Source organism: Puntigrus tetrazona, chromosome 3, assembly GCF_018831695.1.
Source record: "Puntigrus tetrazona isolate hp1 chromosome 3, ASM1883169v1, whole genome shotgun sequence".
NCBI lineage: Eukaryota > Metazoa > Chordata > Actinopteri > Cypriniformes > Cyprinidae > Puntigrus > Puntigrus tetrazona.
In genome coordinates, this window is record NC_056701.1 from 431347 (window position 1) to 458497 (window position 27151).

At 38.9% G+C, this 27151-nt stretch overlaps 1 protein-coding gene and 2 long non-coding RNA genes across 3 annotated transcripts; 2 read left to right on the forward strand and 1 right to left on the reverse strand.

The window, feature by feature from the left end:
* Positions 1 to 12493: 12493 nt before the first annotated feature.
* On the reverse strand, positions 12494 to 18194 carry LOC122330762. The gene is made up of 3 exons (XR_006248083.1): positions 18084 to 18194; positions 13338 to 13421; positions 12494 to 12874 (listed from the first exon to the last, which is right to left on the reverse strand). It is a non-coding gene; the product is annotated as an uncharacterized LOC122330762 (long non-coding RNA).
* Positions 18195 to 19124: 930 nt separating this feature from the next.
* On the forward strand, positions 19125 to 21528 carry LOC122331907. Its single transcript, XM_043229411.1, has 7 exons — positions 19125 to 19247; positions 19755 to 19889; positions 19969 to 19999; positions 20084 to 20116; positions 20220 to 20243; positions 20345 to 20426; positions 21180 to 21528. The coding sequence occupies exons 1-7, from the start codon at positions 19125 to 19127 to the stop codon at positions 21526 to 21528; spliced, it is 777 nt and encodes a 258-aa protein (XP_043085346.1).
* A 1891-nt stretch (positions 21529 to 23419) lies between these two features.
* LOC122330779 lies at positions 23420 to 25320 on the forward strand. Its single transcript, XR_006248088.1, has 3 exons — positions 23420 to 23441; positions 24350 to 24423; positions 25155 to 25320. It is a non-coding gene; the product is annotated as an uncharacterized LOC122330779 (long non-coding RNA).
* Positions 25321 to 27151: the final 1831 nt, after the last annotated feature.

Genomic DNA, 27151 nt, shown 5'->3' on the forward strand with positions numbered 1-27151 from the left:
TCCAGAATGAGGCGGCAGTCACACACTAGATAGTAAAATATATAGCTGTGCGCGAATAATCTCCAAAGTTAGTGTTATTCATACTGTGTGAGCACTGAATCCTGCTGTTATTTATTCACAGTTAAGTTTCTCCAAACCAGTATATCCCTGATGTTATAATCATAGATCAGAGCCTGATATCCATCCACGATATCCATTCAAGACAAACTTCTACTAAAGGCTGGGACATGGTGGAGGAATGATCAAAACTCATGTTGCTTCACTTAAACGCTGTTTATTTGATTATTTTACGACAGATTTGTGCAGCGGCTCTCGTTTCATCTGCAGAGAAGAAGAGATTCATATCAGAATTCATCTGAGATCAGCTCTATGCAGACTGACCATAAAAATAGTAACAGCATGACTTATTAGGAAAATGTATTAGCATAGATGTTTAATAATAAAGAGCAATTTCTGACAGAGCCTATGTATTTATGATTAAATATATGTTTATCATTTCAACAAGAATGATTGAGTTAGTTTGGTTTTTGTTAAGGCAGGACACAACAAACTCATTCAGACTACATCACATGACTGTACACACGGCATTATTGTATTCTGTAGTTTGTATTCTGTTTGTATTCTTCATTTAAAAGAAGATAGAATGACAGAAATGAATATATGGGTTATGTTGATAACATGCCACTTCTCAACCATCCTTTTCTCATAACGAACGACAAAGATTGCTTTAAATAGAAATATCACCAACCTTCAGAAGGAGGCTCCTGTCTGATTCTTACAGACACGTTCACGACAGGATTTGATTTCAGTCTGTTGGTGGTGATGCTGCGAAAGAAGAGATGAGTGTCTTGAAGCCTTTCTCGAGTCAGTCAGTGTCAGACATCACATACAGCCGGAAATGTTCAAACGTCACGTGGAAAGTCCCTTTCTGTTTCTAAAAAATACCCTGCTTCAGAGAGCAATGCAGATGAACACAAGAAGAGACTTTTAATGATATATATCCAAGCCTGCCCAGCCACAATGCAGCATTAAAATAATATCATGTACTGGACATTAAACCTAGGTATATTATAGAAAATAGGTAGCACTTTAGCAAAATATTCTTCAGGTGCCAGATACTGGGCTTTAAAATAAAACGTTACCACATTGGGGTGTTTTAACACCATGTAATGCTTTTGCTGTCGGGACACAATGTGTTTCCTATCAGAAGACGAAGTGTTTCCTGCCAGAAGAGGATGTGTTTTGCTGTTGGGAAACAACGTTTTCCTTTCGTGACACAAAATGTGTTTCCTGTCATGACACAAAATGTGTTTCCTGTCATGACACAAAATGTGTTTCCTGTCGTGACACAAAATGTGTTTCCTGTGGGGACAAGATGTATTTCCTGTCGGGCCAAGATGTGATTCCTTTCGGGACAAGAGGTGACTCCTACCGGCATAAGATGTGATTCCTGCCGGGATAAGATGTGATTCCTGCCGGGACAAGATGTGATTCCTGTCAGGACAAGATGTGTTTCCTGTCAGGACAAGATGTGCTTCCTGTCGGGACAAGATGTGATTCCTGCCGGGATAAGATGTGATTCCTGTCGGGACAAGATGTGATTCCTGTCAGGACAAGATGTGATTCCTGCCGGGACACGATGTGATTCCTGTCGGGACAAGATGTGATTCCTGCCGGGACACGATGTGCTTCCTGTCGGGACAAGATGTGATTCCTGTCAGGACAAGATGTGATTCCTGCCGGGACGATGTGATTCCTGTCGGGACAAGATGTGATTCCTGTCGGGACAAGATGTGATTCCTGTCGGGACAAGATGTGATTCCTGCCGGGACATGATTGTGCTTCCTGTCGGGACAAGATGTGATTCCTGCCGGGACACGATGTGCTTCCTGTCGGGACAAGATGTGTTTCCTGCCGGGACACAATGTGCTTCCTGCCGGATACAATGTGATTCCTGTCGGACAAGATGTGATTCCTGTCGGGGACAAGATGTGATTCCTGATGTGCTTCCTGTCAGGACAAGATGTGATTCCTGCGGGACACGATGTGATTCCTGCGGGACAAGATGTGATTCCTGCCGGATACCGCGATGTGATTCCTGTCGGGACAAGATGATTCCTGCCGGACACGATGTGATTCCTGTCGGGACAAGATGTGATTCCTGCCGGGATAAGATGTGCTTCCTGTCAGGACAAGATGTGATTCCTGCCGGGACACGATGTGCTTCCTGTCGGGACAAGATGTGTTTCCTGCCGGGACACAATGTGCTTCCTGCCGGATATACAATGTGATTCCTGTCGGACAAGATGTGATTCCTGCCGGGACAAGATGTGATTCCTGCCGGATAAGATGATTCCTGTCAGGACAAGATGTGATTCCTGCCGGACACGATGTGATTCCTGCCGGGACAAGATGTGCTTCCTGTCGGGACAAGATGTGATTCCTGCCGGGACAAGATGTGATTCCTGAAGGGACAAGATGTGCTTCCTGTCGGGATTGTGATTCCTGCCGGGACAAGATGTGATTCCTGCCGGATAAAAATGTGATTCCTGCCGGGACAAGATGTGATTCCTGTCAGGACAAGATGTGATTCCTGTCAGGACAAGATGTGATTCCTTCCTGATTCCTGCCGGGACAAGAAGTGATTCCTGCCGGGACACAATGTGATTCCTGCCGGGACAAAATGTGATTCCTGTCAGGACAAGATGTGTTTCCTGTCAGGACAAGATGTGATTCCTGTCGGGACAAGATGTGATTCCTGCCGGGACAAGATGTGCTTCCTGTCAGGACAAGATGTGTTTCCTGCCGGGACACAATGTGATTCCTGCCGGGACAAAATGTGATTCCTGTCAGGACAAGATGTGCTTCCTGTCAGGACAAGATGTGTTTCCTGCCGGGATAAGATGTGATTCCTGTCGGGACAAGATGTGATTCCTGCCGGGATACGATGTGCTTCCTGTCGGGACAAGATGTGATTCCTGCCGGGACAAGATGTGCTTCCTGTCGGGACAAGATGTGATTCCTGCCGGGACAAGATGTGATTCCTGCCGGGATACGATGTGCTTCCTGTCGACAAGATGTGATTCCTGTCAGGACAAGATGTGATTCCTGTCGGGACAAGATGTGATTCCTGCCGGGACACAATGTGATTCCTCCCGGGAAAAAATGTGATTCCTGTCAGGACAAGATGTGTTTCCTGTCAGGACAAGATGTGCTTCCTGTCAGGACAAGATGTGTTTCCTGCCGGGATAAGATGTGATTCCTGCCGGGATACGATGTGATTCCTGTCGGGACAAGATGTGATTCCTGCCGGGACACAATGTGATTCCTGCCGGGACAAGATGTGCTTCTTGTCGGGACAAGATGTGATTCCTGTCGGGACAAGATGTGATTCCTGCCGGGACACGATGTGATTCTTGTCGGGACAAGATGTGATTCCTGTCGGGACAAGATGTGATTCCTGCCGGGACACAATGTGATTCTTGTCGGGACAAGATGTGATTCCTGTCGGGACAAGATGTGATTCCTGCCGGGACACAATGTGATTCCTGTCGGGACAAGATGTGATTCCTGCCGGGACAAGATGTGATTCCTGTCGGGACAAGACGTGATTCCTGCCGGGACACAATGTACTTCCTGTCAGGACAAGATGTGATTCCTGCCGGGATAAGATGTGCTTCCTGTCAGGACAAGATGTGATTCCTGTCAAGATGTGTTTCCTGTCAGGACAAGATGTGCTTCCTGTCGCGACAAGATGTGATTCCTGCCGGGATAAGATGTGATTCCTGCCGGGACAAGATGTGATTCCTGCCGGGATACGATGTGCTTCCTGTTGGGACAAGATGTGATTCCTGCCGGGACAAGATGTGATTCCTGCCGGGACAAGATGTGATTCCTGTCGGGACAAGATGTGATTCCTGCCGGGACACGATGTGATTCCTGCCGGGACACGATGTGATTCCTGCCGGGACAAGATGTGATTCCTGCCGGGATGTTACGAACTGTTAAAGAAGTCTAGGGTCCAGATCGTAACACTTAGGAAATTTGTAATGGGATAGGTTTAACTTGACAGTGAAATGACCATACAATGTGGTTGAGGCTTAATTAAAAGTTTATTTGGCCACCAAGAGCTGAAGCTACAGGAGAAAGTACTTGTCTGAGCTTTTTACAGGTGCTAACATGAAAATAAAGGTCTTAGATTAATAAAGAAAAAGAAATAGAATTAACAGAACTTAATAGTAGGGAAAAGGAACTTGAGTGGCGCCCAAATCAAAGAACAAAATAAAACCAACCAAGTCACATAAGCTGCCCAAACCCCATAACCTATCTAACAAAAGAAAATTGCAGAAAAGAAACCGAAGTCTTCCGCGAGTCGTCACTTTAACTCTCCTACTCTCACTAATAACAAATATACAAACAGAGGCGCTCACCACTGACCTAGTGTGTCTAACACAACATTACTACGTGCAAAGTGTACATCGCGCGGTATGCTCACCTGTTCCCATTTCCCTAATTAAAGGAATCTGATCAGTTCTTCATTACACAGTCAAAGTTGAATATTAGACACATAGTAAAGAATAACATAAAATCACTAAACACAATGCGCACCGATGCGCAGCACAAACAAGCCTCCTTCTGAAGTTCGCGGGAGGACCTTTAAACCAGTTAGACGACATTCGATTGGGAGAAGACGATGACGTCACAATTATGATCGACAGCTGACACATCCAATCAGGAAGCAGACAGGAGGGAGGAGAAAGAGAACACACACGTACTCCAAAGCACATAACACTCCCGCCCATAAGAGCAAACTATGGGGAATATATTACACATGTTTGTTACACAGTATATTACACAGGAAACTCACAATCAGGTTTTATGGCAAGTATACTTTTAATTAAATTATTCCCCTAAGTATATAAAACATAATAATAAAATAACAAAAGAAAAGAAAAGAAAAGAATAAACAATCACAACGTAAATAAAAACAGATTCCAATATAAAATTGAAATGAAAATAACACTGGTTTCTTGAGTACTCAAATGAATCCTTGGTGGTATACTCTCTGTTACTCACACAATGAATTAACTGTCATTTTCAGATATATAATCCACATTCACTGTACAAAATATATCCCTTAAAGAATCCTCTTTCTGGAGTAGGTTCAAACCTGTTCAAAATCTTTTGAGATCAGTTCCGTTTCTCAATTTCTCAAATCCAACGATGTAGCAGTAATTCACTGTCCACAATGTCTCCTGAAATCCTTTCCTTTTGAAGAGAAAAGGTAAATTTACAGTTCTGGTAAACTCTTAACTTTGGTCTCCTTTCAGATTCGATTCGGTCGGCTCGCCATCAAAGAAAACATCCAATGCAAATCCATGGAAAAAAAACCTGACCTATTAAAATAAGCCAGCGTTTCAATAAAACAATTTCAAATAATGTAACAATCTTACATTATGATAAACATTTTGTTTCACAGAATATAACAATAATATTTGCATAAATTGCTTAATATATTACATCTTCTACAGGCTCACGTGTATCAGATACTGCGGCCACGTGAACTGCAACCACGTGCGATTAGCGATCATCGATTTAACAAATAACAGTGCAAAATACACATATACATACATTTCAATAAAGATTTAAACACTTAACTGTAAAAATATGTGCATAACCCCAGTTTAACAACATTTAACTGAATAACTCACCATATCCAGTATATAAACTCAAAAAATAAAATCCTTTGAAACGAAAATAATTACTGGATGTTAGCAATCAAAATCTCCCCTCTTGAATCTCTACAAAAACAAAATCTTTATCTTACTTTATATCTAAAGAATATTTTCCTTAATTAGGAGCTCTATTTCAACTTCTCAATCTTTCTCCGTGGTTTCCTCATTCTACTTCCTCCTCAGAAAAAAGAAATGCTTAAAGCGTCTCATTGGTCAACTACGTCAACTACGTAATTTTCTTTTCTCACTAATTACTTAATTTAAATTAACAATCATATATGCATGAACTTCCAATAATAAACACAAAACTATTTATAAATATATGCAAAAATAATTGTAAACCTGGAACAAAAGTTAGTCCGGGTTACATTTGCTCCCTCAGGTACATTACTCTTGACAAAGCATCCGCTACCATGTTATCCACGCCCTTCTTATGATTAATGACTACATTATAATCTTGTATGATCAGAGCCCACCGCATCAAGCGTTGATTATGATTATACATGCGTGACAAAAACACCAACGGATTATGATCGGTGAAAACTACTAGATCCAACATAAAGGTCAAAGTACTGCAAAGCCATCAACAGTGCTAGTGCCTCTTTCTCAATAGTCGAATAGTTCAACTGGTGTTTATTGAACTTATTGAAGTAGCACTGCACCTGCTCCAACTTATAAGGCAGCGAGTTGTTCGGTGCTGCCAAGACAGGCGCGCTACACAAAAGATTCTTGATAACCTCAAACCTCAGACCAGGTAAAAGAACGGGACAGACTAAGCATTGAAGCTAGCGGATGTGCGACGGTCGAGAAATTTTAGTTGGAGTAGTTGGAACTGGTACTTCAGTCATAGCTACCTTCGCTTCCACCGGACGCACCTGACCTTGGCCGACTTCCTTGCCAAGGTATGTCATGGTTGCCTGACCAAACTCGCACTTCGCTAGATTTAAAGTCAGTGGCGCTTCGGCAAGGCGATCAAACACAGTTCGAAGCAGAGAGACGTGTTCTGGCCAATCGGTCGTATACACTACTAGATCGTCAAGGTAAGCATTACACTGTGGCACTCCCGCCAAAACAATATTAATAAGCCGCTGAAAAGTTGCCGGAGCATTGCTCATTCTGAATGTCATCACTGAATACTGTAAGAAGTTGTCAGGTGTCACGAATGCTGAAATATCAGACGCGTGAGGTGTTAGAGGCACTTGCCAGTATCCTTTTAATAGATCCAACTTACTGACATAACGGGCCGGTCCAAGATTGTCCACACAGTCCTCCATTCGTGGCAATGGAAAACAGTCTGAGTTATATATTAAATATGAAATATATATATATTGAAATATATATTCCATTTAACACAGCTGTGATATTTTACATAGCGTACAGTCATTTGCCAAGAGATGTTTTCATGCTGAGATTTAATCCTTAAAGTGTAGCGGGTAATTTCACCTCAGTGTAGGGGTACGATGATGTTAACTTTATCCTGGACGACTAGAGATTTAGAGATCTAGGTCTTTAACTACTAGTACATTTAATGTTTTTACCTGCCTTGCTAGGTGTCTTTTGTGGCCAGGACTGACGAGGTTAATGTACATTTAGCTCTCTAAATATAGAAATACTAATCCTTCTTTCTCTCTATCAGCCCACAAGACAGGAGGAATGCCCCTACTCCAAGATAACGAAAAGTACATTTCTTTTCAGTGTTTTGAAGACGTACAGGAAAATACCAAAAGTAACAATAAAGAAACCCAAATAAATAATTCACTAGTTTAGCAATAGAATGGATAATTACAAGAGTATGTTCAAAATCAATAAAACAGTTTCCTCGAAAGTTGAAATGACGTTCACTTTAATAAAATGTTTACATTTTTACAACTCACTGTAACACTTTTACATGACAATCAATGTACCTGAGAACAAACACAACTCAATGTTAATCTTTTACAGACTTGGGCTGGTACTGGAGTGTCTATATATGACAGGAGGATCTCTGCAATTACTGAAAACCTCTTTACATCAAGTCTTTTCTTCTCCAAAAAAAAAACAAGAAAGAACAGTTCAGAGAAAATCAGCAAAAATCACGGTCCACGTAAACACTTCTCCTGTTCACAAAAGACTTATTCCAAAAGTATTGAAACAAAAACTGTAGAAAGTCCAAAAACAGTGAACTATAAAAAAACTAAAAACGGGTCAAACACGGCAAACGGAGAATTGTCCAGAAAAAAGAAATGACTCGTTCCGAAGACAGCTTCGTCCTCAAAACTACAAACATACTCTCCGTTGTGTTCTTCTGGAGCCCTTTACAGACGGAGTGAAAGCCCTCACATACACTCCTCTGTCCGTTTAAGAGACATACACCGCGAGAAATGGCCTTGGACCTCGAATAATAAACGAGGATTCCCTGAATTTGAAATATTGAAAGTAATTTATCATTATTTCATTGCTTAAGGTTCAGTGTCTTTTCTTCTCTTTTTCTGAGCTATTAATTGGACTGGTGGTGTGTCTGGAGATGGTTCCAGGGACTAATGAGCTAAAACTGAGTCAAGAATCTGAGTTACTGCTTTTTATTCACTGCACTTTTCAGCTTCTTTGCCACCTGCCTCCAGAAAACCAGTCCAGAACAAGATCGAATTAGAAAGATAATACATTTAATACAGCTGTGATATTTCCCCGAGAGTACAGTCGTCTGCCAAGAGAGGTTTTCATGCTGAGATTTAATCATCAGTTAAAGCACTGATCAATGAACTAATATTCCCTGTATTTGTTTTTATCATTTTATTGCATTGCACTGCTTAAGGACGTCCAGTGTTTGTATCAGTGTCTGTTAATATTCATATCGAGGAATATGCAATCTGTTTATTATATGTAAAGCATTGCTCTCAAAGATGTCCAGAAGAGGCACATCGCTATCTAAAATAAAAATGACGGACATTTACCATCGGTTTTATTTATTAAACTTTAAAAGTGCTCTGCAGGAAATGTATTTTTATACTTTTTGATCAAAGCTGTTTCTACTGAGCAGACTAGAAGAAAGCTAAAGAAGTACGGGATGCAAATGAACTGGGATTTATTAAAAAGATTGTATTATTAGTTAACTGTTTTAATCAGAAACGTCTTGTGGTCAAAAGCAATTTTGGTCAGGGTGTGTTTTTAATTATTGGTGTATTTTTGAAGGTTTAAGCCTTCTTGACTAAAGCATTGCTATCATGCTGAATATTAAGAGTTGATCTGACCACTAGATGGTGCCAAATAAATAAGAAATGCATTTAGTTGTCAATGAAAACGAGGATTTAGTTTTATTTAGTTGATCTTACTGCAGACTTCATGTGTCTTTCTTTATTTTATGCCAAGGGCCCCAAGAAGTCCCAGTTCATGCTAATGTAATTCATTAAATATGGGTTATAGTGCTATTTCATACAGCCACATGTGTTATACATCCTTAAAAAGTCTTTAAAGACACATAACAACGCTAAATAAATTGAAATAAACGTTTTCATTGACAACTAAATACATCTCGTTATTAAGCCTGACCCAGACTCCAAATGACATTTAACCACAGGACACTTCAGAAAACTGGTTTAAAATCTCATCTGGACTATTGTTTCAATAAATGCCTGTTCATTTGCATTACTTAGATATTTTGCTTTCTTCTATTCTGTTCAACAGCTTTGATCACTGAGTATAAAAACACGAGTTTCCACGCAACCGATTGTAAATGTCTATCTTTTACATGCTGCTTTAAAACATCTCTGAAAGCAATGCTTTACATATTATATATAAACAGATCACATATTCCTCTATATGAATCTCAACAGACACCGATTCAAACGCTGAACTCCTCGAGCATAGCAATAATGATAAAATACATAAATATTACAAACACAGACAATCCTAGTTATTAATCAGTGTTTCTCTGATGATCTCTTGTCAGAAGACTGTACTCTATGTTAAAGATCACAGCTGTCTTCAATTAGACTCGATCCTGTTCTGAACTGGCTTTCTGTCGAGGACAAAGAACCTGAAAGAAAACTCCAACACAGATCATAAAATGACTTTAATAGCATGTGTCCCTCGAAGCCGATCTCTCTCCATCATCTCCTCCATCTCATCGTTTTCTTCAAAAAGAGTCACATTTCCATCCCCGTCTTTGACGTCTATTACTGCTGAACAGGAGAAGAACAGATTCATATCAGAGTTCATCTGAGATCAGCGAAACACGGACACGATAAAAAATAATAATAGTGTGACGTTTATCAGCGTCGCGCGGTCTGGGCATCAATACCATCATTATATATGTTTAGCGTATCATTTTTAGGTTCGTGAAGTAATATGAATAAACCAGCTGGGATCAGAGCAGATTTGAGTGTGTCCCGGGTTAATATTACTGTACGAGAAACAGAGCCAGCTCCAAACTGCGTCCTGTGTCTGAGCCAGAGGAATCATCTTTATATAGCAGTAGCCAGGATAATAATGGCTTGTTCTTCATTTAAAAGGAGAAACCGAAACCAAGATAGCCATATAGCGAACTTAACCTTACCATTTTTAATATACGGGCTACGTTGATAACTATTTATTTTAAGCAGTTATTGGAGTTATCTAAGGTCAGATAACCATTTAAATCCCGGCCACCGTTACACGCTTTCCTAACGCGCACTTTACTGACACGATAGCCGATATTAGTTTAAATGGACGTATAAACACATCCCAAATATAATTCACAGACCGTTGTGAATGACTGACCTGTGAGCGTCCTGTGTGATGATCTAAAGCAGGCTGCAGTGTCGTGAAAGAAGAGCGTCCTGGAGCTTTTATCGCATCCGTCTGAGTCACGCATCACTCGCACGCAAATGTCGAGCGGAAAGTCCCGTCGGGTCTCCGTTAGAAGCGTGGGGCCAAAAACCACGCAAAGCCCCACGGGGATCTTCCTATTATTCAGAATAAGAACGAAGGGGACGCCCCTCCACCCCCTGATTACTAGTAGATTACTAATCTGCCCTTCAGGATGAAACGAGGACGTGGGGAGAAAGCCCCAGACCTAAGGCGTACCGCCGACCCGGACCACGATTACTAATCTCCAAATCTGCGCTTCTGAAAGACTGATTCAAATCGTCCGCTCCGGAGGCGTTCTGAAGACTCAAACTTGAATTTCGGTGGAAAAAGCCTTGCTGGAAAATGTGGAGTGGAAAATATGACTAACCCAGACGCATGTGAGCATCTTCTCTAATACGTGTAACCCCGGCAGACAGCTCGCTCGAGCACATGGCGCTGCCCCTTTAAGGTAAATTAGGATTCGTACAAAAGTTGAAAATGAACGATAATACACCCTTTGATAAACTAGCGCGGCAAAAAAACATTTAAAAAAGAACTCGCGCAAAAAGAGAACCGAGAACTTTACCCTCTTTCCCAAAACAAGGTGAGAAGACACACTCCCAAGAATCCTCGAACTATAAACTACGGCTTACCTCTCTCTCCATTTCTATTTCTATAGTTCTTTTATCAACACAGGTTTCATCAAAGCACTGAACAGAATAAAGTAGAAGAATACAATGACAGGGATGTATAATGAAGAGAGAGAACAGTTTGTTATTAAAATATTATTAAAACCTTTTAAATACGGCGCCATATTTTATATTTATATTTTAAACTTTATTTCATTTCTTACCTTTTATACTTTGCACACTTTTTCGTGTACATATATTTTTATTATATATATAGATAGATATATATTTAGTTTTCTTTCTTGTTTATTCTATAGATATATATTTTGTTTTTCATATTCCGACGCTGGACGGTTGTAAAGAGCCTTTCACTGCATGTCGTAGCAGGTATGTCTGTGGATGTGACAAATAAAATTAGAATTTTGAAAAATGTGTCATTTAAAAGCAACCTTGCTTTGATGTAAGATATCATTAAGTGTTTCTTTTCATGAAACAACGTTTTCATCATTAAAACAAAACCAAAAAAAAGTATTTAAAGGATGGAACGCCAGTCTGTGAACACGCTGGTTTAGATGCAGAAGAAGAAGAAGAAGATGATTTGAACCCAGTCTGAAAGAAAAAATGTTTCGCTTGATTTACTTAAAAAATATGATGAATTTTATATCGTAGTTGAAACAAGACTAGTCTTTGTACAAACTACATAATTTTACGGTTTGTTTAAATAAAATTTGCACATAAAGTTAACTTAATTTAGCATTTCTCTAATCATTTTTTGTGTGTGTGTGATCTACATGACTTTAATAGCTTTAAATGTGTATTTTTGATTGATTCCAATGAAACTTTTACATTTCCACATTGCACATTTCAAGTTAGATCTACTCCGATTTTCTAATTAGTAACAGAGTATTCTATTAAAAGTATGAATGTAAATAGTTTATGTTTTAATACCATTTACTATTTCACCATTGGCACTTCAATGGAATACCAGTAAAATGTAGTCAAATATTAAAATTTAGTTAACATAAACTGACATTTTGGCCATCTCAAAGTGATTCTGGGTCTGTCACATTAAGACACTAAAGGAAAGCTCTTTAAGTGAAGGTTGACACGCTTTATTTTCTCAATTTTAGGAATATGCTTAAAACATTTCCCCTTAATTCACTATACATCTAAATGGACTTCTGTCTCAACGTACTGTACCAATTAAATTACTTTCTGTAAGGACTTTCTTTAAACAACATTGTATTTTTAATACAAAACAGTAACAAAACATTTTCACAGTAACATGTTCGAAAACAGCAAGCTCACAAACAATCATCATGTGAAAATGGAGCAGAAGTTCTTAAAAAAAAAATCATCAATTGGGTTTCTACTGAATTTACATTGTGCAAAATTTTCCACGAGTCACATTTCTGACTTAACAGTCAGCTTCACTTTAAATGCATCAGAAACATCATGCATTGTGAACATAACAGACTCACAAAGTGCATAAGAGAACTTGAGAAATTGCAAACTGTAAAACTTTACCAGAACTTAAACCTTCTAGATTAAACGAAAGCTGACTTTGAGGTTATGGACTTTGGGGAGAAGTTTTTGATTTCCATCCTCCAGCTCCAGGAAGCTCTTCTGGAAAGCCTGTGTTTCAGTTTTTTGAAGAACAAATGAAGTGAGTTCCTCTTGGATGGCTGCAGCATCATCATCACAAACCTGTAAAGTATGCCACAGAGAAGTAGATGAGGTAAAGCTTTATAAACCAAGTTTATGATGGCTTGAGTAAGCTTAGTGCAAAGGTTTAAAATAGTAATGTGTGTCGCTAGGTAGATAGACCAACAAACACACAGACAGATAGACATAGTAGACAGACATTCACAAATGTATTTTTGATGCACGCACACATTTCTTGTCTTAAATCACAACACTGCTCAAAACTAATCCCACTGTATATTCTCTTCCTGTCTGTCTAATTGAGTGTCTCTCTGTGTCTGTTGTGATTTAAGACAAGAAATGTGTGAGTGCATCAAAAATACATTTTCAAGGGATTTGCCTATATGTATATACAGTAACTTATGTGCATCAAAAAATATTTACGTGGAGCGAGTCATATGTACATATAAGAATCCGTCAGTATGCGTGTATAATAAGTGAGAGGGCAGAAATATATTTTCTTTACCTTGTAGTCCTTGATTAGCTCCTCTGTCTTTTCACCAAGGTAGAGAATGATCACAGTTTCTCTTCGAGACTCAATGCAGTTTTCCTACAAAAATGTGAAATACGAGTTTACCACAGGTCTGTCAGAATGCTACAACATTAAACTAACTGCTACAATTTTAAAAGTACACGCCTCATTTATGATGTCAAGGGCATCACTAAGTTTCCTCTTCTTTTCCTGTGTTAGTGACAATATCTGACCACTTTCAGAGACTATTGTCACTTAACGTTAGACACAAAACAATAAGAAAAATATACTGTAAACATGCACGAGCTAACATTAGCTTACACTAAATGCCCTACTTTCTAACAGCATGCTAACGTTAGCTTCATATTACATTAGAATCAACTATTTTATCGCCACTTGCAAAGTTTCAGTTACACGTAAAGCGAATGTCTTCCTACTGTTGAGCCACATGGTAATAAATCCATTCCACGTGCGACAACGTTATCTTCAAATGACAAACCCTAGCTCTTGCAACAATCCTAAAACAGTAAAGACTGTGGTAACGTATAGCTAACTAAACAACTAATGTTACTTTACTAACTTTATTCTTACCTTAAGCTCAGTCTGCCTGGTCCTCGTATGAAATGCGGGGTTTACAGACCAACGACACACGAAGGAGCGAATTATTTTGTATTTTGTTATTTTGAGTAAATAAAACAAGGTTATTGTTTGTCGTGTGTGTGTGTGTGTGTGTGTGTGTGTGTGTGTGTGTGTGTGTGTGTGTGTGTGTGTGTGTAAAAAGATTGGCTGGAATTACTTATAGAAATTTTGTAAAGGAAAAAAACGCACATGGTCTTGTGTTTTGAACAAATGTAGATTAATTAAAAACTAGGTATTTTCACGAAAAGCTATAAACGTAACATGTATTGTTAATATTGCACTTTTTAATTACATAACATTTACTTACACTCAGAATCATTTTTTCAGTGAAGGCTGTTTTAAAAATGCATTCGTGGGAAAAATGAGCTGTGCACGGGTTTCATTTTTTAGTTCCTTTTATATCGTGCCAGACAAATGAAAATAGATCCTTAGACTGCCGTGTGTTATACTTGAGAAGTCTAACAGTTACCTGGAAACCTAAGAACATCACAACATCAGAGCTTCATAAAAACTGAAGAGTGATGATAAAGGATTATGTCTCGTGTTTTGTTACGTTCAAGGCATAATAAAATATCCTTTTGTGTGTTTTGTTGTGATATCTATGCCATATTTGATATCGCTGCGTTGGCTGATCTGTATGATATTTAAACAATATATAACAATTTTCTTGAAATGCAGCCTATTCAAAGCAGTCCAAATAAAAATGTCCGGGCGCCACGTTAAACAGTGATGTAAAGCTAGCATAAAGCAGCTAATTCGTTAGCATAAGCATGGCATAATTGTGTATAATATTTTTTGATTATTATAAACTCGCCCCATCTGTGCAGCAAAAACTCCCCTTGGTCCTAATGTTTTGTTAAAAAAATCAATAAATGCATGAAAGTGAAAACCTTCTCCTCTTTGGTTTGTGGTTCTTGTCATTTATTCTGAACACATCGTGGTTTTGCTTCATGATAAATGAAACAAACGTTTCTCTTTTGGATCGCGTCATATTTTCAGCCACACGTGATAAATATACTGCATATTACAATATAAAGAAAAAATGACAGACGACCTACAAGAAAATTTGCACACACACACACACACACACACACACACACACACACACACACACACACAGTCATCCGTTAATAATATGCATACTTTGTTTTAAGTTATGTAAAAAATGATTAGTAAATATATATATATATATATATATATATATATATATATATATATATATATATATATATATATATATATATATATATAAACTTACGGATTAAGTTTGCAACTCCTCTAGCCTTGCTGGAAAATATGACTAAAAGACGCATGTGAGCATCTTCTCTAATACGTGTAACCCCGGCAGACAGCTCGCTCGAGCACATGGCGCTGCCCCTTTAAGGTAAATTAGGATTCGTACAAAAGTTGAAAATGAACGATAATACACCCTTTGAAAAACTAGCGCGGCAAAAAAACATTTAAAAAGAACTCGCGCAAAAAGAGAACCGAGAACTTTACCCTCTTTCCCAAAACAAGGTGAGAAGACACATTTCATTCATGAAACAACGGTCCACTAACACTTACAGTATGTTTGATATATGTGCTCTCTCTTGGCTGGAGGCTGAAAGGACCATTCATTATTTACACAGAATAGTCATACACAAAAAAAAATGTATTTGTGATTTTATTTGTGTTGGTGTCACAAAAAACATACTCCATCACCTCTAAGTGCATGTTGAGATTATTATTATTATTTTTTTATGTCTCACTTCATCAGATTCAAGCATGTGTCATGAGGAGGAGAGAGATGGATGAGATCTGTTTTACAGCCAGGGCAAGTTCTGTGGAGCTCTTAAAGGGACAGTCCACCTTCAGTTCTTCCCCATTCATCTGCACACTGTCTCTTTTTCCTCTGTTCTATGATAACCAGTGGGCACCGGTAACTGAAGACGCACTAACCCTTTAAGTGTTCTTTGACGCAATAATCAGGACATATTAAAATATGATGCTCAGGATCAGACGCGTGGTGCCCATTCAAAGTTAGGAGACACTCCAAAAGACAATCCATGAATAAAACAGCCGATGAATATTTTCTCTCTGCTTCAGTTACACGCTCAGTGCATCATATCTGCTGAATCAGTCCGGTGTGACCCACGTCTGATTGTCTAAAGACACCAATCCCATTCCTTCAGGCCACTTTCCTACGTGCTCCTATTCCCACAATTCTGTGCAGGAGGAGGCGGGAAGATCACAAGTACAACGGCTGACTATAACTGAACACGAACACTTCTACGAAGTACCTCTTTTTGAAGGACATCATATTTTTGACGCTCGTGTGACGTCCCTGCACTTTAAAACATTACAGTGATTTTAAGAGAAAAAACTCTGACAATGCTAAAGACCTATTTATTATACAGTAAAACCTATTAAATGTTTAACAGTAAATACCTGTAGAATCTACAGGGAAAAAGGTAAACGGATGTTCCCAGAATTCCCTGCATTACACTTTTTGCTTGAATTTGAATTTTTTTTCCCTTAAAAAACAGTTTCTTCGTGGTTTTTCTGATCAGTTATGATTATTAGGGTTGTATGTTAATAATGTTCAATGTCTCATCATGATGGTGTTTAGTGTTTGTGCACCTTTTATATATTTTCATATTCAAAAGCAGCTTTGCTTTGTTTCATCTCCAGACTTTTGCTGGTTATGAGTGCATTTCAAAAGTTACATGATATCAGTTCATGAAATTACGGTATTTCACAGTAAATTAGATTAAATAAAATACAGGTGGTTGCTAGCATCAGTAAGATGTAACACTAACACCACTTTTTATATTATATTCAAATACTAAACGTTTAATAATGTTCATATTAAAGATAGCAGTAATTAAACAGCCCTTAGCTGCAGGTCAGAAGACATCTACACACAGACATAAACAGCTAGCATACATTCTTTCTGTATTCTTTTCTGCATATTGTTCACCTTCCCATGTCTCCCCGAAGCCACCAAGAGGGTTTAGCCTGGGTGCAAATGATATTCATATTCTAATGCATGCACTTTGTAACCATAGTGACTGCATAAGATCAATCAAAAGAAATAAAAGAGAGAGAGATTTGTGACTGAGGGTAGAGTCACGGCTCTATTAAACGTGAACAGAGAAAAACAGGAAACCCCCTTATGTCCTTACAAAACCAGAATTTTTTTTTTTTTGCGGTAATGTCGCATCTCTGCGTGCACTTGTGCCGTTTTGCAGCAAATGCTTTATATTTGAGAGCGTGATGAGTGATGATCTACTTCCGGTGGAGGACTAACGCGTCATTACTCGTCCCGCTCACACCGACACGCTTCAGCGCGCGACTCGGCGGCAGGTATGTCTACTTTATGAAGTGAAAACGGTTTTAAAGCGGTAGTCTACCTTCACTGTCAACTATGAAAGTCAATGGGAATCGAAATGAATAGAAATTGATGCTCGATATTTAACCGCATAATCTGTCATGAAAAAAAAAATTAATAAAATAATAATAAAATAAAATATATATATATATATCTTTTTATATATATATCTTTTTACTGTGTATTATTATTAGTAGTAGTATAAATAGTAAGAGTACTAGTAGTAAATAAATCTAATGCTAAATTAATAGATAAATAAAACCTAGTTATTACCTCTGATTCATGCGTATTTATAAAGTTTTTTTTTGTCACACAGTTCATTTGTATTTTTTAATGCAAATTTAATTTTGTCATACGCATAATGTATAATACACAAGGACGTCGGAACAACTAGTTTCCAGACACGAGCAGATAGATGCAGCGTGTGAAGTAAAGGGCTTCTTGATTCATTGAAATGAGAAGCAGAGATACCCCAAACATCTACCAACATCACAGCCATTTGTGCTCAGATTTAGATGATTCGCGGGTCATTTCAGTTTTGAGTAGTAAGCCGTATGTATTTAGTTGAACACGTTTCCTTATATGTGAAGCTGAAATCTGCTAAAACTGCTAAAAAAAATCTCGTTCGAGGACTGAGAGCAATGAAGAAAAAGGGCAACATCTGGAACTGAGTGATTTTCTAACACTACATCAATTACATGAACACGACCAAACATCAAACTGCTTACCTTTTAGCTTCCTCTTCAACTGAACGTCATTATCCATCAAACGGGACGAGTACAACTGATAAGTGATTCATCCTGCTCTTCTTCTTCTTCTTCTTCTTCTTCTTCTTCTTCACGCCAGCGCGAGCAGATGGGGGTTTCCTATAATAGAAACGTGCCCCATTGTAGGAAGAGAACCGCTCTACTTTCCACAGAGATATTGGCACGGGTTTGAAACCATTTTTGGTGAACTGTTCCTTTAAGACGTGACGTGAATGGCGCCCTCTGCCGCCTCAATGACGTCATAAAGACATTATTAAGTCTTTGTCCTTCTCAATTCGTGACACTTAATGCTACTATTATCTATCCACTGTCAAATGTTTTTTAACCCGTGTGACTCTGAAAACATAATCTGATATTATACCAGTTATTATAAGAATATGTTTTTCAGTATAATGAGCTGTGTCCTGTGAGGATCCAAAAATATCACTGTAGATAGGGCTCGTGAGATGTTTAAAAGGATTTTGAAACAGAGGATGAGGAAAACACTCAAATTCGAGCTTCATTCAAAACATTTTCTGAACCAGCAAGTGATACGAAGGTCTGCTAATAAAATTATTATAAAACACTTTTAGGGAGGATTCTACAGAAAGTCTTTGGAGCGGAGCAGATACCAAGATATTATTAAAAGCTGGAGAAAAGTGTGCAAAAATAATTTGAACATGATTTTTGAAGATCAATGTTAAATGGCATCATCTGCCTTGTTTGACTGATGAACAAACTCAGAAGTGTCCAATAAGTGCTATGCTTTTCTTTAAAAAATCCTTTAAAAACACCACCAAAGAGGTTAATACAGGTGTCAGGGATCTCCGGCTAATGCTTGGATAACCGTGAGGAGGCTTTTAACACTCTCCTTCCCAGGCCTGACCACGATTTCTCTCTGACATTTTACTTTACAATTTATTAAAACATTTCTCCCAAGAATACACTTTTCATTTCATAATATAATGAACTAATTTGGTCCTTAGTTTTAAGTCATTTTCCTCTCTTTTCCAGCGCTGAATCATGGAGATGGTCAGTGTGTCGTGTTCAGAGGTTCAGACTCCAGCAGGTTTCCTGTATTTGATTCTTCCTGTTTTACTGAATCACACCAATAATCCTGACTGTGAACAGAGCTGGAAAACAGAGGTGAGTGTGTTTCTGACCTCACACACTACACACACAGCACACACACACACACACACACACACACACACACACACACACACACACACACACACACACACACACACACACACACACACACACACACACACACACACACACACACACACACACACACACACACACACACACACACACACACACACACACACACACACACACACACACACTCACACACACACACACACACACACACTCACACACACTCACACTCACACACACACACACACACACACACACTCACACTCACACACACACACACACACACACACACACACACACACACACACACACACACACACACACACTCACACACACACACACACTCACACACACACACACACACACACTCACACACACACTCACACACACACTCACACACACACTCACACACACACACTCACACACACACACACACACACACACACACACACACACACTCATTCACACTCATATGTTTTATTTGATCAGGATGGACTGAAGGTAGCAGATCCATCAGATCCCCAGAAACTGATCTCTCCTGTTATTTCCGTCTCGTCTGATCGTCTCGTCTCTTCTCTCTGTGTGAATCTGAATCATGAGATCATCTGTGATTCTGCTGATGGAGTAAATCGACTCAATCTCTCTCAACATTATTCATGTTTTATTATAAACGCCGCTCTAACGCTTCTTCCCTTCGTTTCAGACTCACTTCAGTCGTGTGACAGCGTTCAGAGGTGAGAGTGTGTCCTGATTCAGATCAAACCGAATCTTGTGTGAATCTTCAAGTGAATCATGATGATTCTGAATCTGTTTTTCAGTGAGGAACGAAACTGCAGTGATTCCAAACTCAGGTGAGTTTCAGCTGATAAACGTCTGATTATTTAATAATAAAACACTCAATACACGTCCAGTCTTTCCTCTCATGTTGACTCATGTTTGTGTCATCTTTTAAAGAGGTTCTGAATGAAGTGACTCCAGGTAAACCTCTGTTCTTCTGTGCTTCAGGATTTGTTATTTTTACCGATCAGCTGTTTTCATCAGATCACGTATTCAGTTGATTTATTCTCTCTCATGTGTAGATCAGTACTGGTGGATTTCTGCTCTTATTGTCATTGTTCCTCTGGTTTTGATTTGTTTCTGTCTGAGGAAAAGGTTCTTCAGGTGAGTCTAGACTGTCATTATGAATCATTCATTCATTTTAGCATCTTCCAATTTTATTAATTTTATATCTCAACTTTAAAATACACTTAGTGCAGGTAGCCCACCTTATCGAAAGTGTGTATTTACACTAGCTCCGCCTACCAACATCTGGATAGTCATCAGAACAAAAAGATGATTTCTTGATATCAGTTTCAGTGGCAAAGTTGGTAAAACGTATGGCGATTGTATTTTGACGCAATCAGCATAGTTTCGAATTTCAAATTTTAAAAATCACATAAAAGCATTTATGTAACGAAAGAAATAATCAAAAAGTTGAAAATAAAGTATTGGTTAGTTTTAGGGAGGGCTTTATTGTCCCAATAAAGGTGTCAACCATGACATTTATTTAATAATTGAAATTAAAATGATGTTTAGCTATAAACAAATTTCGGGAGGAGCGCGCACTGATAATTGGCACGGCTGGCTTCTCGTTTCCTAATCACGCAATTATCCAACCAGAGCAAGAGAAGCGTCCTATAAATTCACACAAGCCTCTTACCTCGACATCTCGTTCATAGCATGATATTCAGCATGTCCGAACAGGACCAATCTCCAGGAACCTACAAAATCGAGGACACCGATCCCTCAATACAATTCTTTCTTCATACAATTCAGCATTTTCTTCTGCTCCAACCGGGGGAAATATGAACATTCCATTCTCCCGCTGCACTAATGAAGCCGAGCTTCTCTCGCTGTACTTGGCTAATCAAGCAGGTGCAGCTTCGCCGAAAGGAAGGAAATAAACAGAAGAAGCTGTAATCCTCCCAGCGGAAGACCCGAGAAGTCAGCCTCTGCACCCGTATTAAGCCTCCGCCCACCAGGAGGCGGCAGAAGGCCATCCGCTAGCCTCAGCAAAGCCCAGCACCCAAACACCAGAAGTTCCCTCTCCAGTTTCCAGCAGGCAACCCATGCAGCAGGCACCACGGCTCCAGCCCCCATAAGCCATCAGCCTAGCCCGTACCCACTCCGTTCATTGGACCAGATGAACCCACACCAGCTGTACTCTCTCCCCTATGACCTCAATCCTACAGGACACAGAACAGAACCCTGCAATCTTACCTGACCGCTGGGAAATGCTTTAAATCTTTCCAGGCAAGGTAGAACCTCCAATTCCCTTATTTTTCCCTGCTGTCTATCACTTCTTTCATCTCCTTTCTTAACGCCTCAAAAAACCTGCAAGTTGGTTTCCTTAAGGGCTACTTAAGCGGTATTCAATTTTTCCATAAACTTATTCACGGCATCGCCTCACCTCAAATAACCAATGCTCAGACTTCACTTTTAATCAAGGGCATCCAAAGAAGGCATTTTTCCAGAACCAACTCAAGGATGCCCATCACCCTTGACATTCTTACAAAATGCATATCCACCCCAGCAGAGACTACTCTTCTATCCATACTGCCCGCACTCTTGATGCAATGTTCATTCCGGCTTTTTTCGGTTGCCTCAGATGTTCAGAATTTACAGTCTCCAGATTCGAACCAAATATTCACCCCGCCATTTCTGATCTATCTATCGTACAACGAAACCCTATCCTTTTTTTCATTAAACAAAGTAAAACTGTCCAGTCCAAAATTTTCATATATATTTTTAACTTCCAAACTCCTGCTTTTCCCCTTCAAACGCTTCTAGCTTTCCTCCAATACAGGAAATCCCAAATAAAAACTCCACCGACCCTCTGTTCACAGATGATTCCAACCGCCCCGTTTCTTGATTCTGGTTCCAAAAGCACCTCAAATCAGTCCTATTCTACTCCGGAATCTCGTCAGGAAATTTCTCCACACATTCCTTCAGAATAGGTGCAGCCACCACTGCAGCAGAGAAAGGTCTCTCCCAACAGCAAATTCAAACCCTCGGCCGCTGGTCCTCTAACGCATACAAAAGCTATATTCATTAAGACCAATCACTCATCAAAAAAGCCCTCCAGACTCTTACCAGTCCCAACAGAACTCCATACCTACCACCCAAGGCAGGATACCACTCCCACTACAATGGCCAGCCCTCGCTGTAAATGACCACATATAAAATCCTGTAGACGGCCATATACAAAATCTGCCACCGCATTGGCCAACACAAGCACCGCTCCCGCTAGAGATGCTAATACACACCCACTGCCTTAGCAGCAGACTGCAAAGCTGGAGCATTGCACCCACCGCCGTGGACCACTCCCGCTGTAGATGACCGTATATAAAATCTGCCACCGCAGTGGCCATCCCAAGCAGGAGCATTGCACCCACCGCCATGGACCGCTCCCGCTAGAGACACTCACTTGCACCCACTGCCTTTAACAGAAGACCACAAAAGCTGGAGCTGAACCTACAACCCCTCCATCATACTTCAGTCACACACATTCCATGCCCATACTCCCATACCTACATAACATCATCCTAATATCATTCCAATTTCAACCAACATATCCATCCTCGTCCTCCATTTTTAGTTAAGCAGCACTACTGTCTATAGCTTTTTTGGGGGGCCGCCTACGCGTGTTTTTGGCTGCTGTCTTAATTGGCTTTTTTGGGGGGGCACTCAAGGATCGGGCCGGACGCAGAGCCATGTCCACTTATCACAGACAAGAGGAAAAAACTCTGGACTCGGTAGTCTGCTGAGTTCTGAGCCCTCTCCCTGACAGCACGCCGAACACGCTTACTTTTTCTGTTACCATGATTAAATTACATGTAAGTGCGAACTCGTGAAATAACATTTGCACTTTTTGTTGCGTTCTGTTTTATAACGTACTTCAATACTGTCACTTGCAGTAAGTAGCAGAGCAGAAAATGCTATTTGCACTTAAATAATGTTATTTTCAAAAAGTGTAAAAATATTTCATTGCTATTTGCACTTAGTGTAAAAAAGTGAAATCCTTTGAATATAAATGTGATATAATAGAATGTAATGCATATAAAATGTAATCAGATTGTATTTTCAGGTGTTTGAGGAAAAAGGGACTCATTCGTGTGTCATCCATCGAGACAACACGTGAGTGAATCAAACAGAAAGAAACATCAATGTTATGTGTGGGACCCTGAAAACAGGGAGAGAGAAGCAGTCACACTCTGATGTTTCTCCACTGCCAAATTTATCCATAATCTTTTTTTAAACAATTTACAATAAACATCTTTTTTACACAGACGTTCAATAATTGTCAACCTATATGAATGTACCCTTGTTCACACTTTTATAATCAATCCCATCAATTAGTAATTAAAGATTTGGCCATTTTATAAACTATAAAGATATTTAAAAAAATATATATGTATACAAATATATATTTAAATAGATACAGTGATACAAACTAGCACAAACAATTCTGAATACGTGAACGCTATCTTTTTGATGTCTTAACGGGGAAATGCACAGATGTATCAAAGTTTCTTTGATTTTCACATTACATGTGTTACATTTCTCAACATATTCACATTTCCCCCCGAATCAAACAACCCTAAATAAACATACAAAATTAATTATAAGCAGGTATGCTAAATACGTAGCGCTAATCAACGAATACGTAGCCTCTCGCCATTACGTGAGAACTATACTCAAAGCTAAAGATGTCCCGCGTGTTCAGTGAGGCCTGACTAATCGATCACAAACCAACTGATCACTAATTCAACATCTTTTTAAATAACTTTTCCTAACATTTTTTAATCATCATTCAACTCTGTCAGATATGCTGCGTGTTGCTTTATTTAAAGGCAGTAAACACTGATGGTTACATTAGCTCTTATTAGCTGAGGTTTAACTGTGTCTCTGTTTTTTTTCTGGTACAAATACGTGGACATGGTCATGTGATCTTTCTCTCTCTCTCTTTTTTTTTATGTGGGTGCCCGTGTTACTTGGATTTGCAAGATTTTGATTCGTTCGTTCGTTCCTCTGTTGTACTTCAGACACAGAATGCAAGCGTGACTCTTGAGGAGAAGTGTTTGGATGAAGTGTTTCCTGACAGAAGTGCTGGGGTGTGGTGCGTGTTTCATAGCTATTTAGCTACATTTGAGTCACAAGTATTGTTTCTAACCTCCTGCCCTGAGTGTCACGTCTAAAGATGTTACGGAAATGGGCGTTTTTTAGTAAACTAATAATCAAGCAGTAATTGTCTGTCTATGGATAACTAGCAGCATCTGTGTCAGTGCTTCCCCTTACACACGGTTAACCAAAAAAACATCTCGCTGTCTCATAAACCACAGTTTTCACAACTCGGTCATGTCTGAAAATCAGCGCGAACTGTCTGCACGCTACCACATCTCTCCTTTCAGAGCTACTGCCACACACACACACACACACACACACACACACACACACACACACACACACACACACACACACACACACACACACACACACACACACACACACACACACACACACACACACACACACACACACACACACACACACACACACACACACACACACACACACACACACACACACACACACACACACACACACACACACACACACACACACTCACACACACACACACTGTTTGCTGTTTTACACTTTTTAATGATGTTTACTGACTGCTTTACAGTGAAACACACAAAAGGTCTTTTGTGAAAAATCATCAGTCGAAGTCAAAGGGGTTGAGTGATGTTCAGTGACTCAGTTAACGCTTACTCTCCTAAACCAGCGCTTCAAGGGTTTCAAAGGTTTGGCATTAATCCATTTTTTTTCGATTTGTGCAAACCCCAGAACAGTGTGCAGGAACTACGAACACATCGTCCAGTTTCTGCAAAGTGAAACCGAAGCAGACCACATCCTGTGTTCACAAACCAGTAAATGTGACTCTTGAAACTTTAGATTGTATTGTGAAGCCGGGACTGAAGCGGTTTGAGATTTGATGCCGTCTGTTGGTCAATCCTGCCAATAAAACACTTTTGTACAAAAAATCAATTGTAATTAAATGTTTTATCTTGCTTTATTAATTAAAAGGTGAAAACGACCACCATCTTGATTAAAGGAATGCGTCCAATGAGATAAAACTTTAAAGGGGACCATTTATCTTTCTGAATTCATGCAAAAAGCATACCAAAATTGTGTTTAAATAATACTATTTAAATACTAATTCTAATAATAATCATAATCATAAAAATTAATAGGTGTTCTGAAATAATGTAATTGCATATTAACCTTTTAATCTGCAGCTCAGACCCAGATCTGATATTCATGACCACCGGTTCATTTCTATCATATACATGTCATGCATGCGGCCTGAGTTATATCTAATAAGTCTCTATCATAAATAAGCCTCGTATCCTAATACTTTATTGACTTACTTCTGCTGCCGTGTTCCTCGTTCATGTGCAGATTTCAGGAAACCCATTCCACACAAGACCATGTTAAATGTTGGAGGTCATCAGCAGGTTTCAAGTCTGCTGTTGAGTGCAGTGAGCTTTATACAACACCTCAGAAAGTGAGAACCTAACATCATGTAGTGTTCTTTGTTTTGGTCAGTTGTGCAATCAAGAATATGAAGACCAAGCAGATCTGTTCTGACCCGGGAACCAATCAAAAAAATAACTTGATGACTTAATCATGAACACTTTTACGACCACCTACTGGCAGTTTTAGTTATTTAGTATCATTTAATAGAAAACATTTTATTATTTCCATAGTAATACCAAAATAATTCATGAAATAATTAAAGGTAACCCAAAAATGAACACTGTGAAAAATTTGATGTGCGATTAATTCATTGCCACCTCGTGTAATTAATAAAAAAATAATAATAATTGGTTACCAGCCCTAGTTTATATTTTTATTGTCCTTTCTCTTTTTTATTATCTTTTTATGTTTGTGTTATCTCTTCTTTATTTATTGTTTTTTTTAAAAGTTTAACAACATATCCAAACCATTTCATCCTCCAAGAATCTTAATATGCTCTTAAAATGATTTCATCAAAAAAATCTTAATTTGTGCTTTTTACGGGTTTGAAACAACATGCGGGTAAGAGAATAATTTTCATTTTGGGGTGGATTAACCCGTTAAAGAAATGTAAAAAAAATAAGTAGATTAAAAATGTGATTCTGATGCAAATCTACAAGCATATTTCATAACAAAAATGGTGTCAGTCAATATATACATTTAATAATGTTAAAAAGGTTCAATAATTATAAATAAAATTGTAAAATATTTAATTGTGAGTGCACTTCCAGAAAGAGCTGGTCCGCTTTTATGCGTTTGATTTACTGTAATATTTGATTGATTCTGTTGTGTCTTTGCATGTCACTGGAATCTTTAGTGTTGTTTGCTTCAGACGCCACTACCAGACACAATCTAGCTGGATACGTGAGGTATATAGATTGAGAAAATTATGAAGTTACTTTTTCTTGACAAAACTGTTAATAAAATGGAAGAAGATGTATTCATAAAAAAGGTAACAATAAATCAATAATTCCACTTGATCAGCATTTAATCAGAAAATACAGAAACAAGCAAAGTAAAAGTGAAAACTGATCAGATACACCTCTAATGTTCTTCTACTAATGTTTTACGACTTTTGCAATCCTGCTTATTAAACATATTGAACATAATATAAAGTATGGAGGTATGGTAGGTATGGTTTCTCTCCAGTGTGGATGCTCTCATGCAGTTTTAAACATTGTGCTGTTGTAAAAGTCTTCATACAGTAAAAGTACATGTACTCTCTCACACCAGTGTGAACTTTCTGGTGTATTTTCAAACTGTAG

What these genes read in the sequence shown, in the direction of transcription:
- LOC122331907 (XM_043229411.1), top strand. Translation starts at nt 19,125, where the DNA reads ATGGAGATGGTCAGTGTGTCGTGTTCAGAGGTTCAGACTCCAGCAGGT. An exon ending in AACAGAGCTGGAAAACAGAG is followed by an intron (nt 19,248 to 19,754) that starts GTGAGTGTGTTT and finishes TTATTTGATCAG; the next exon opens with GATGGACTGAAGGTAGCAGA. An exon ending in CTGAGGAAAAGGTTCTTCAG is followed by an intron (nt 20,427 to 21,179) that starts GTGAGTCTAGAC and finishes CTAATCAAGCAG; the next exon opens with GTGCAGCTTCGCCGAAAGGA.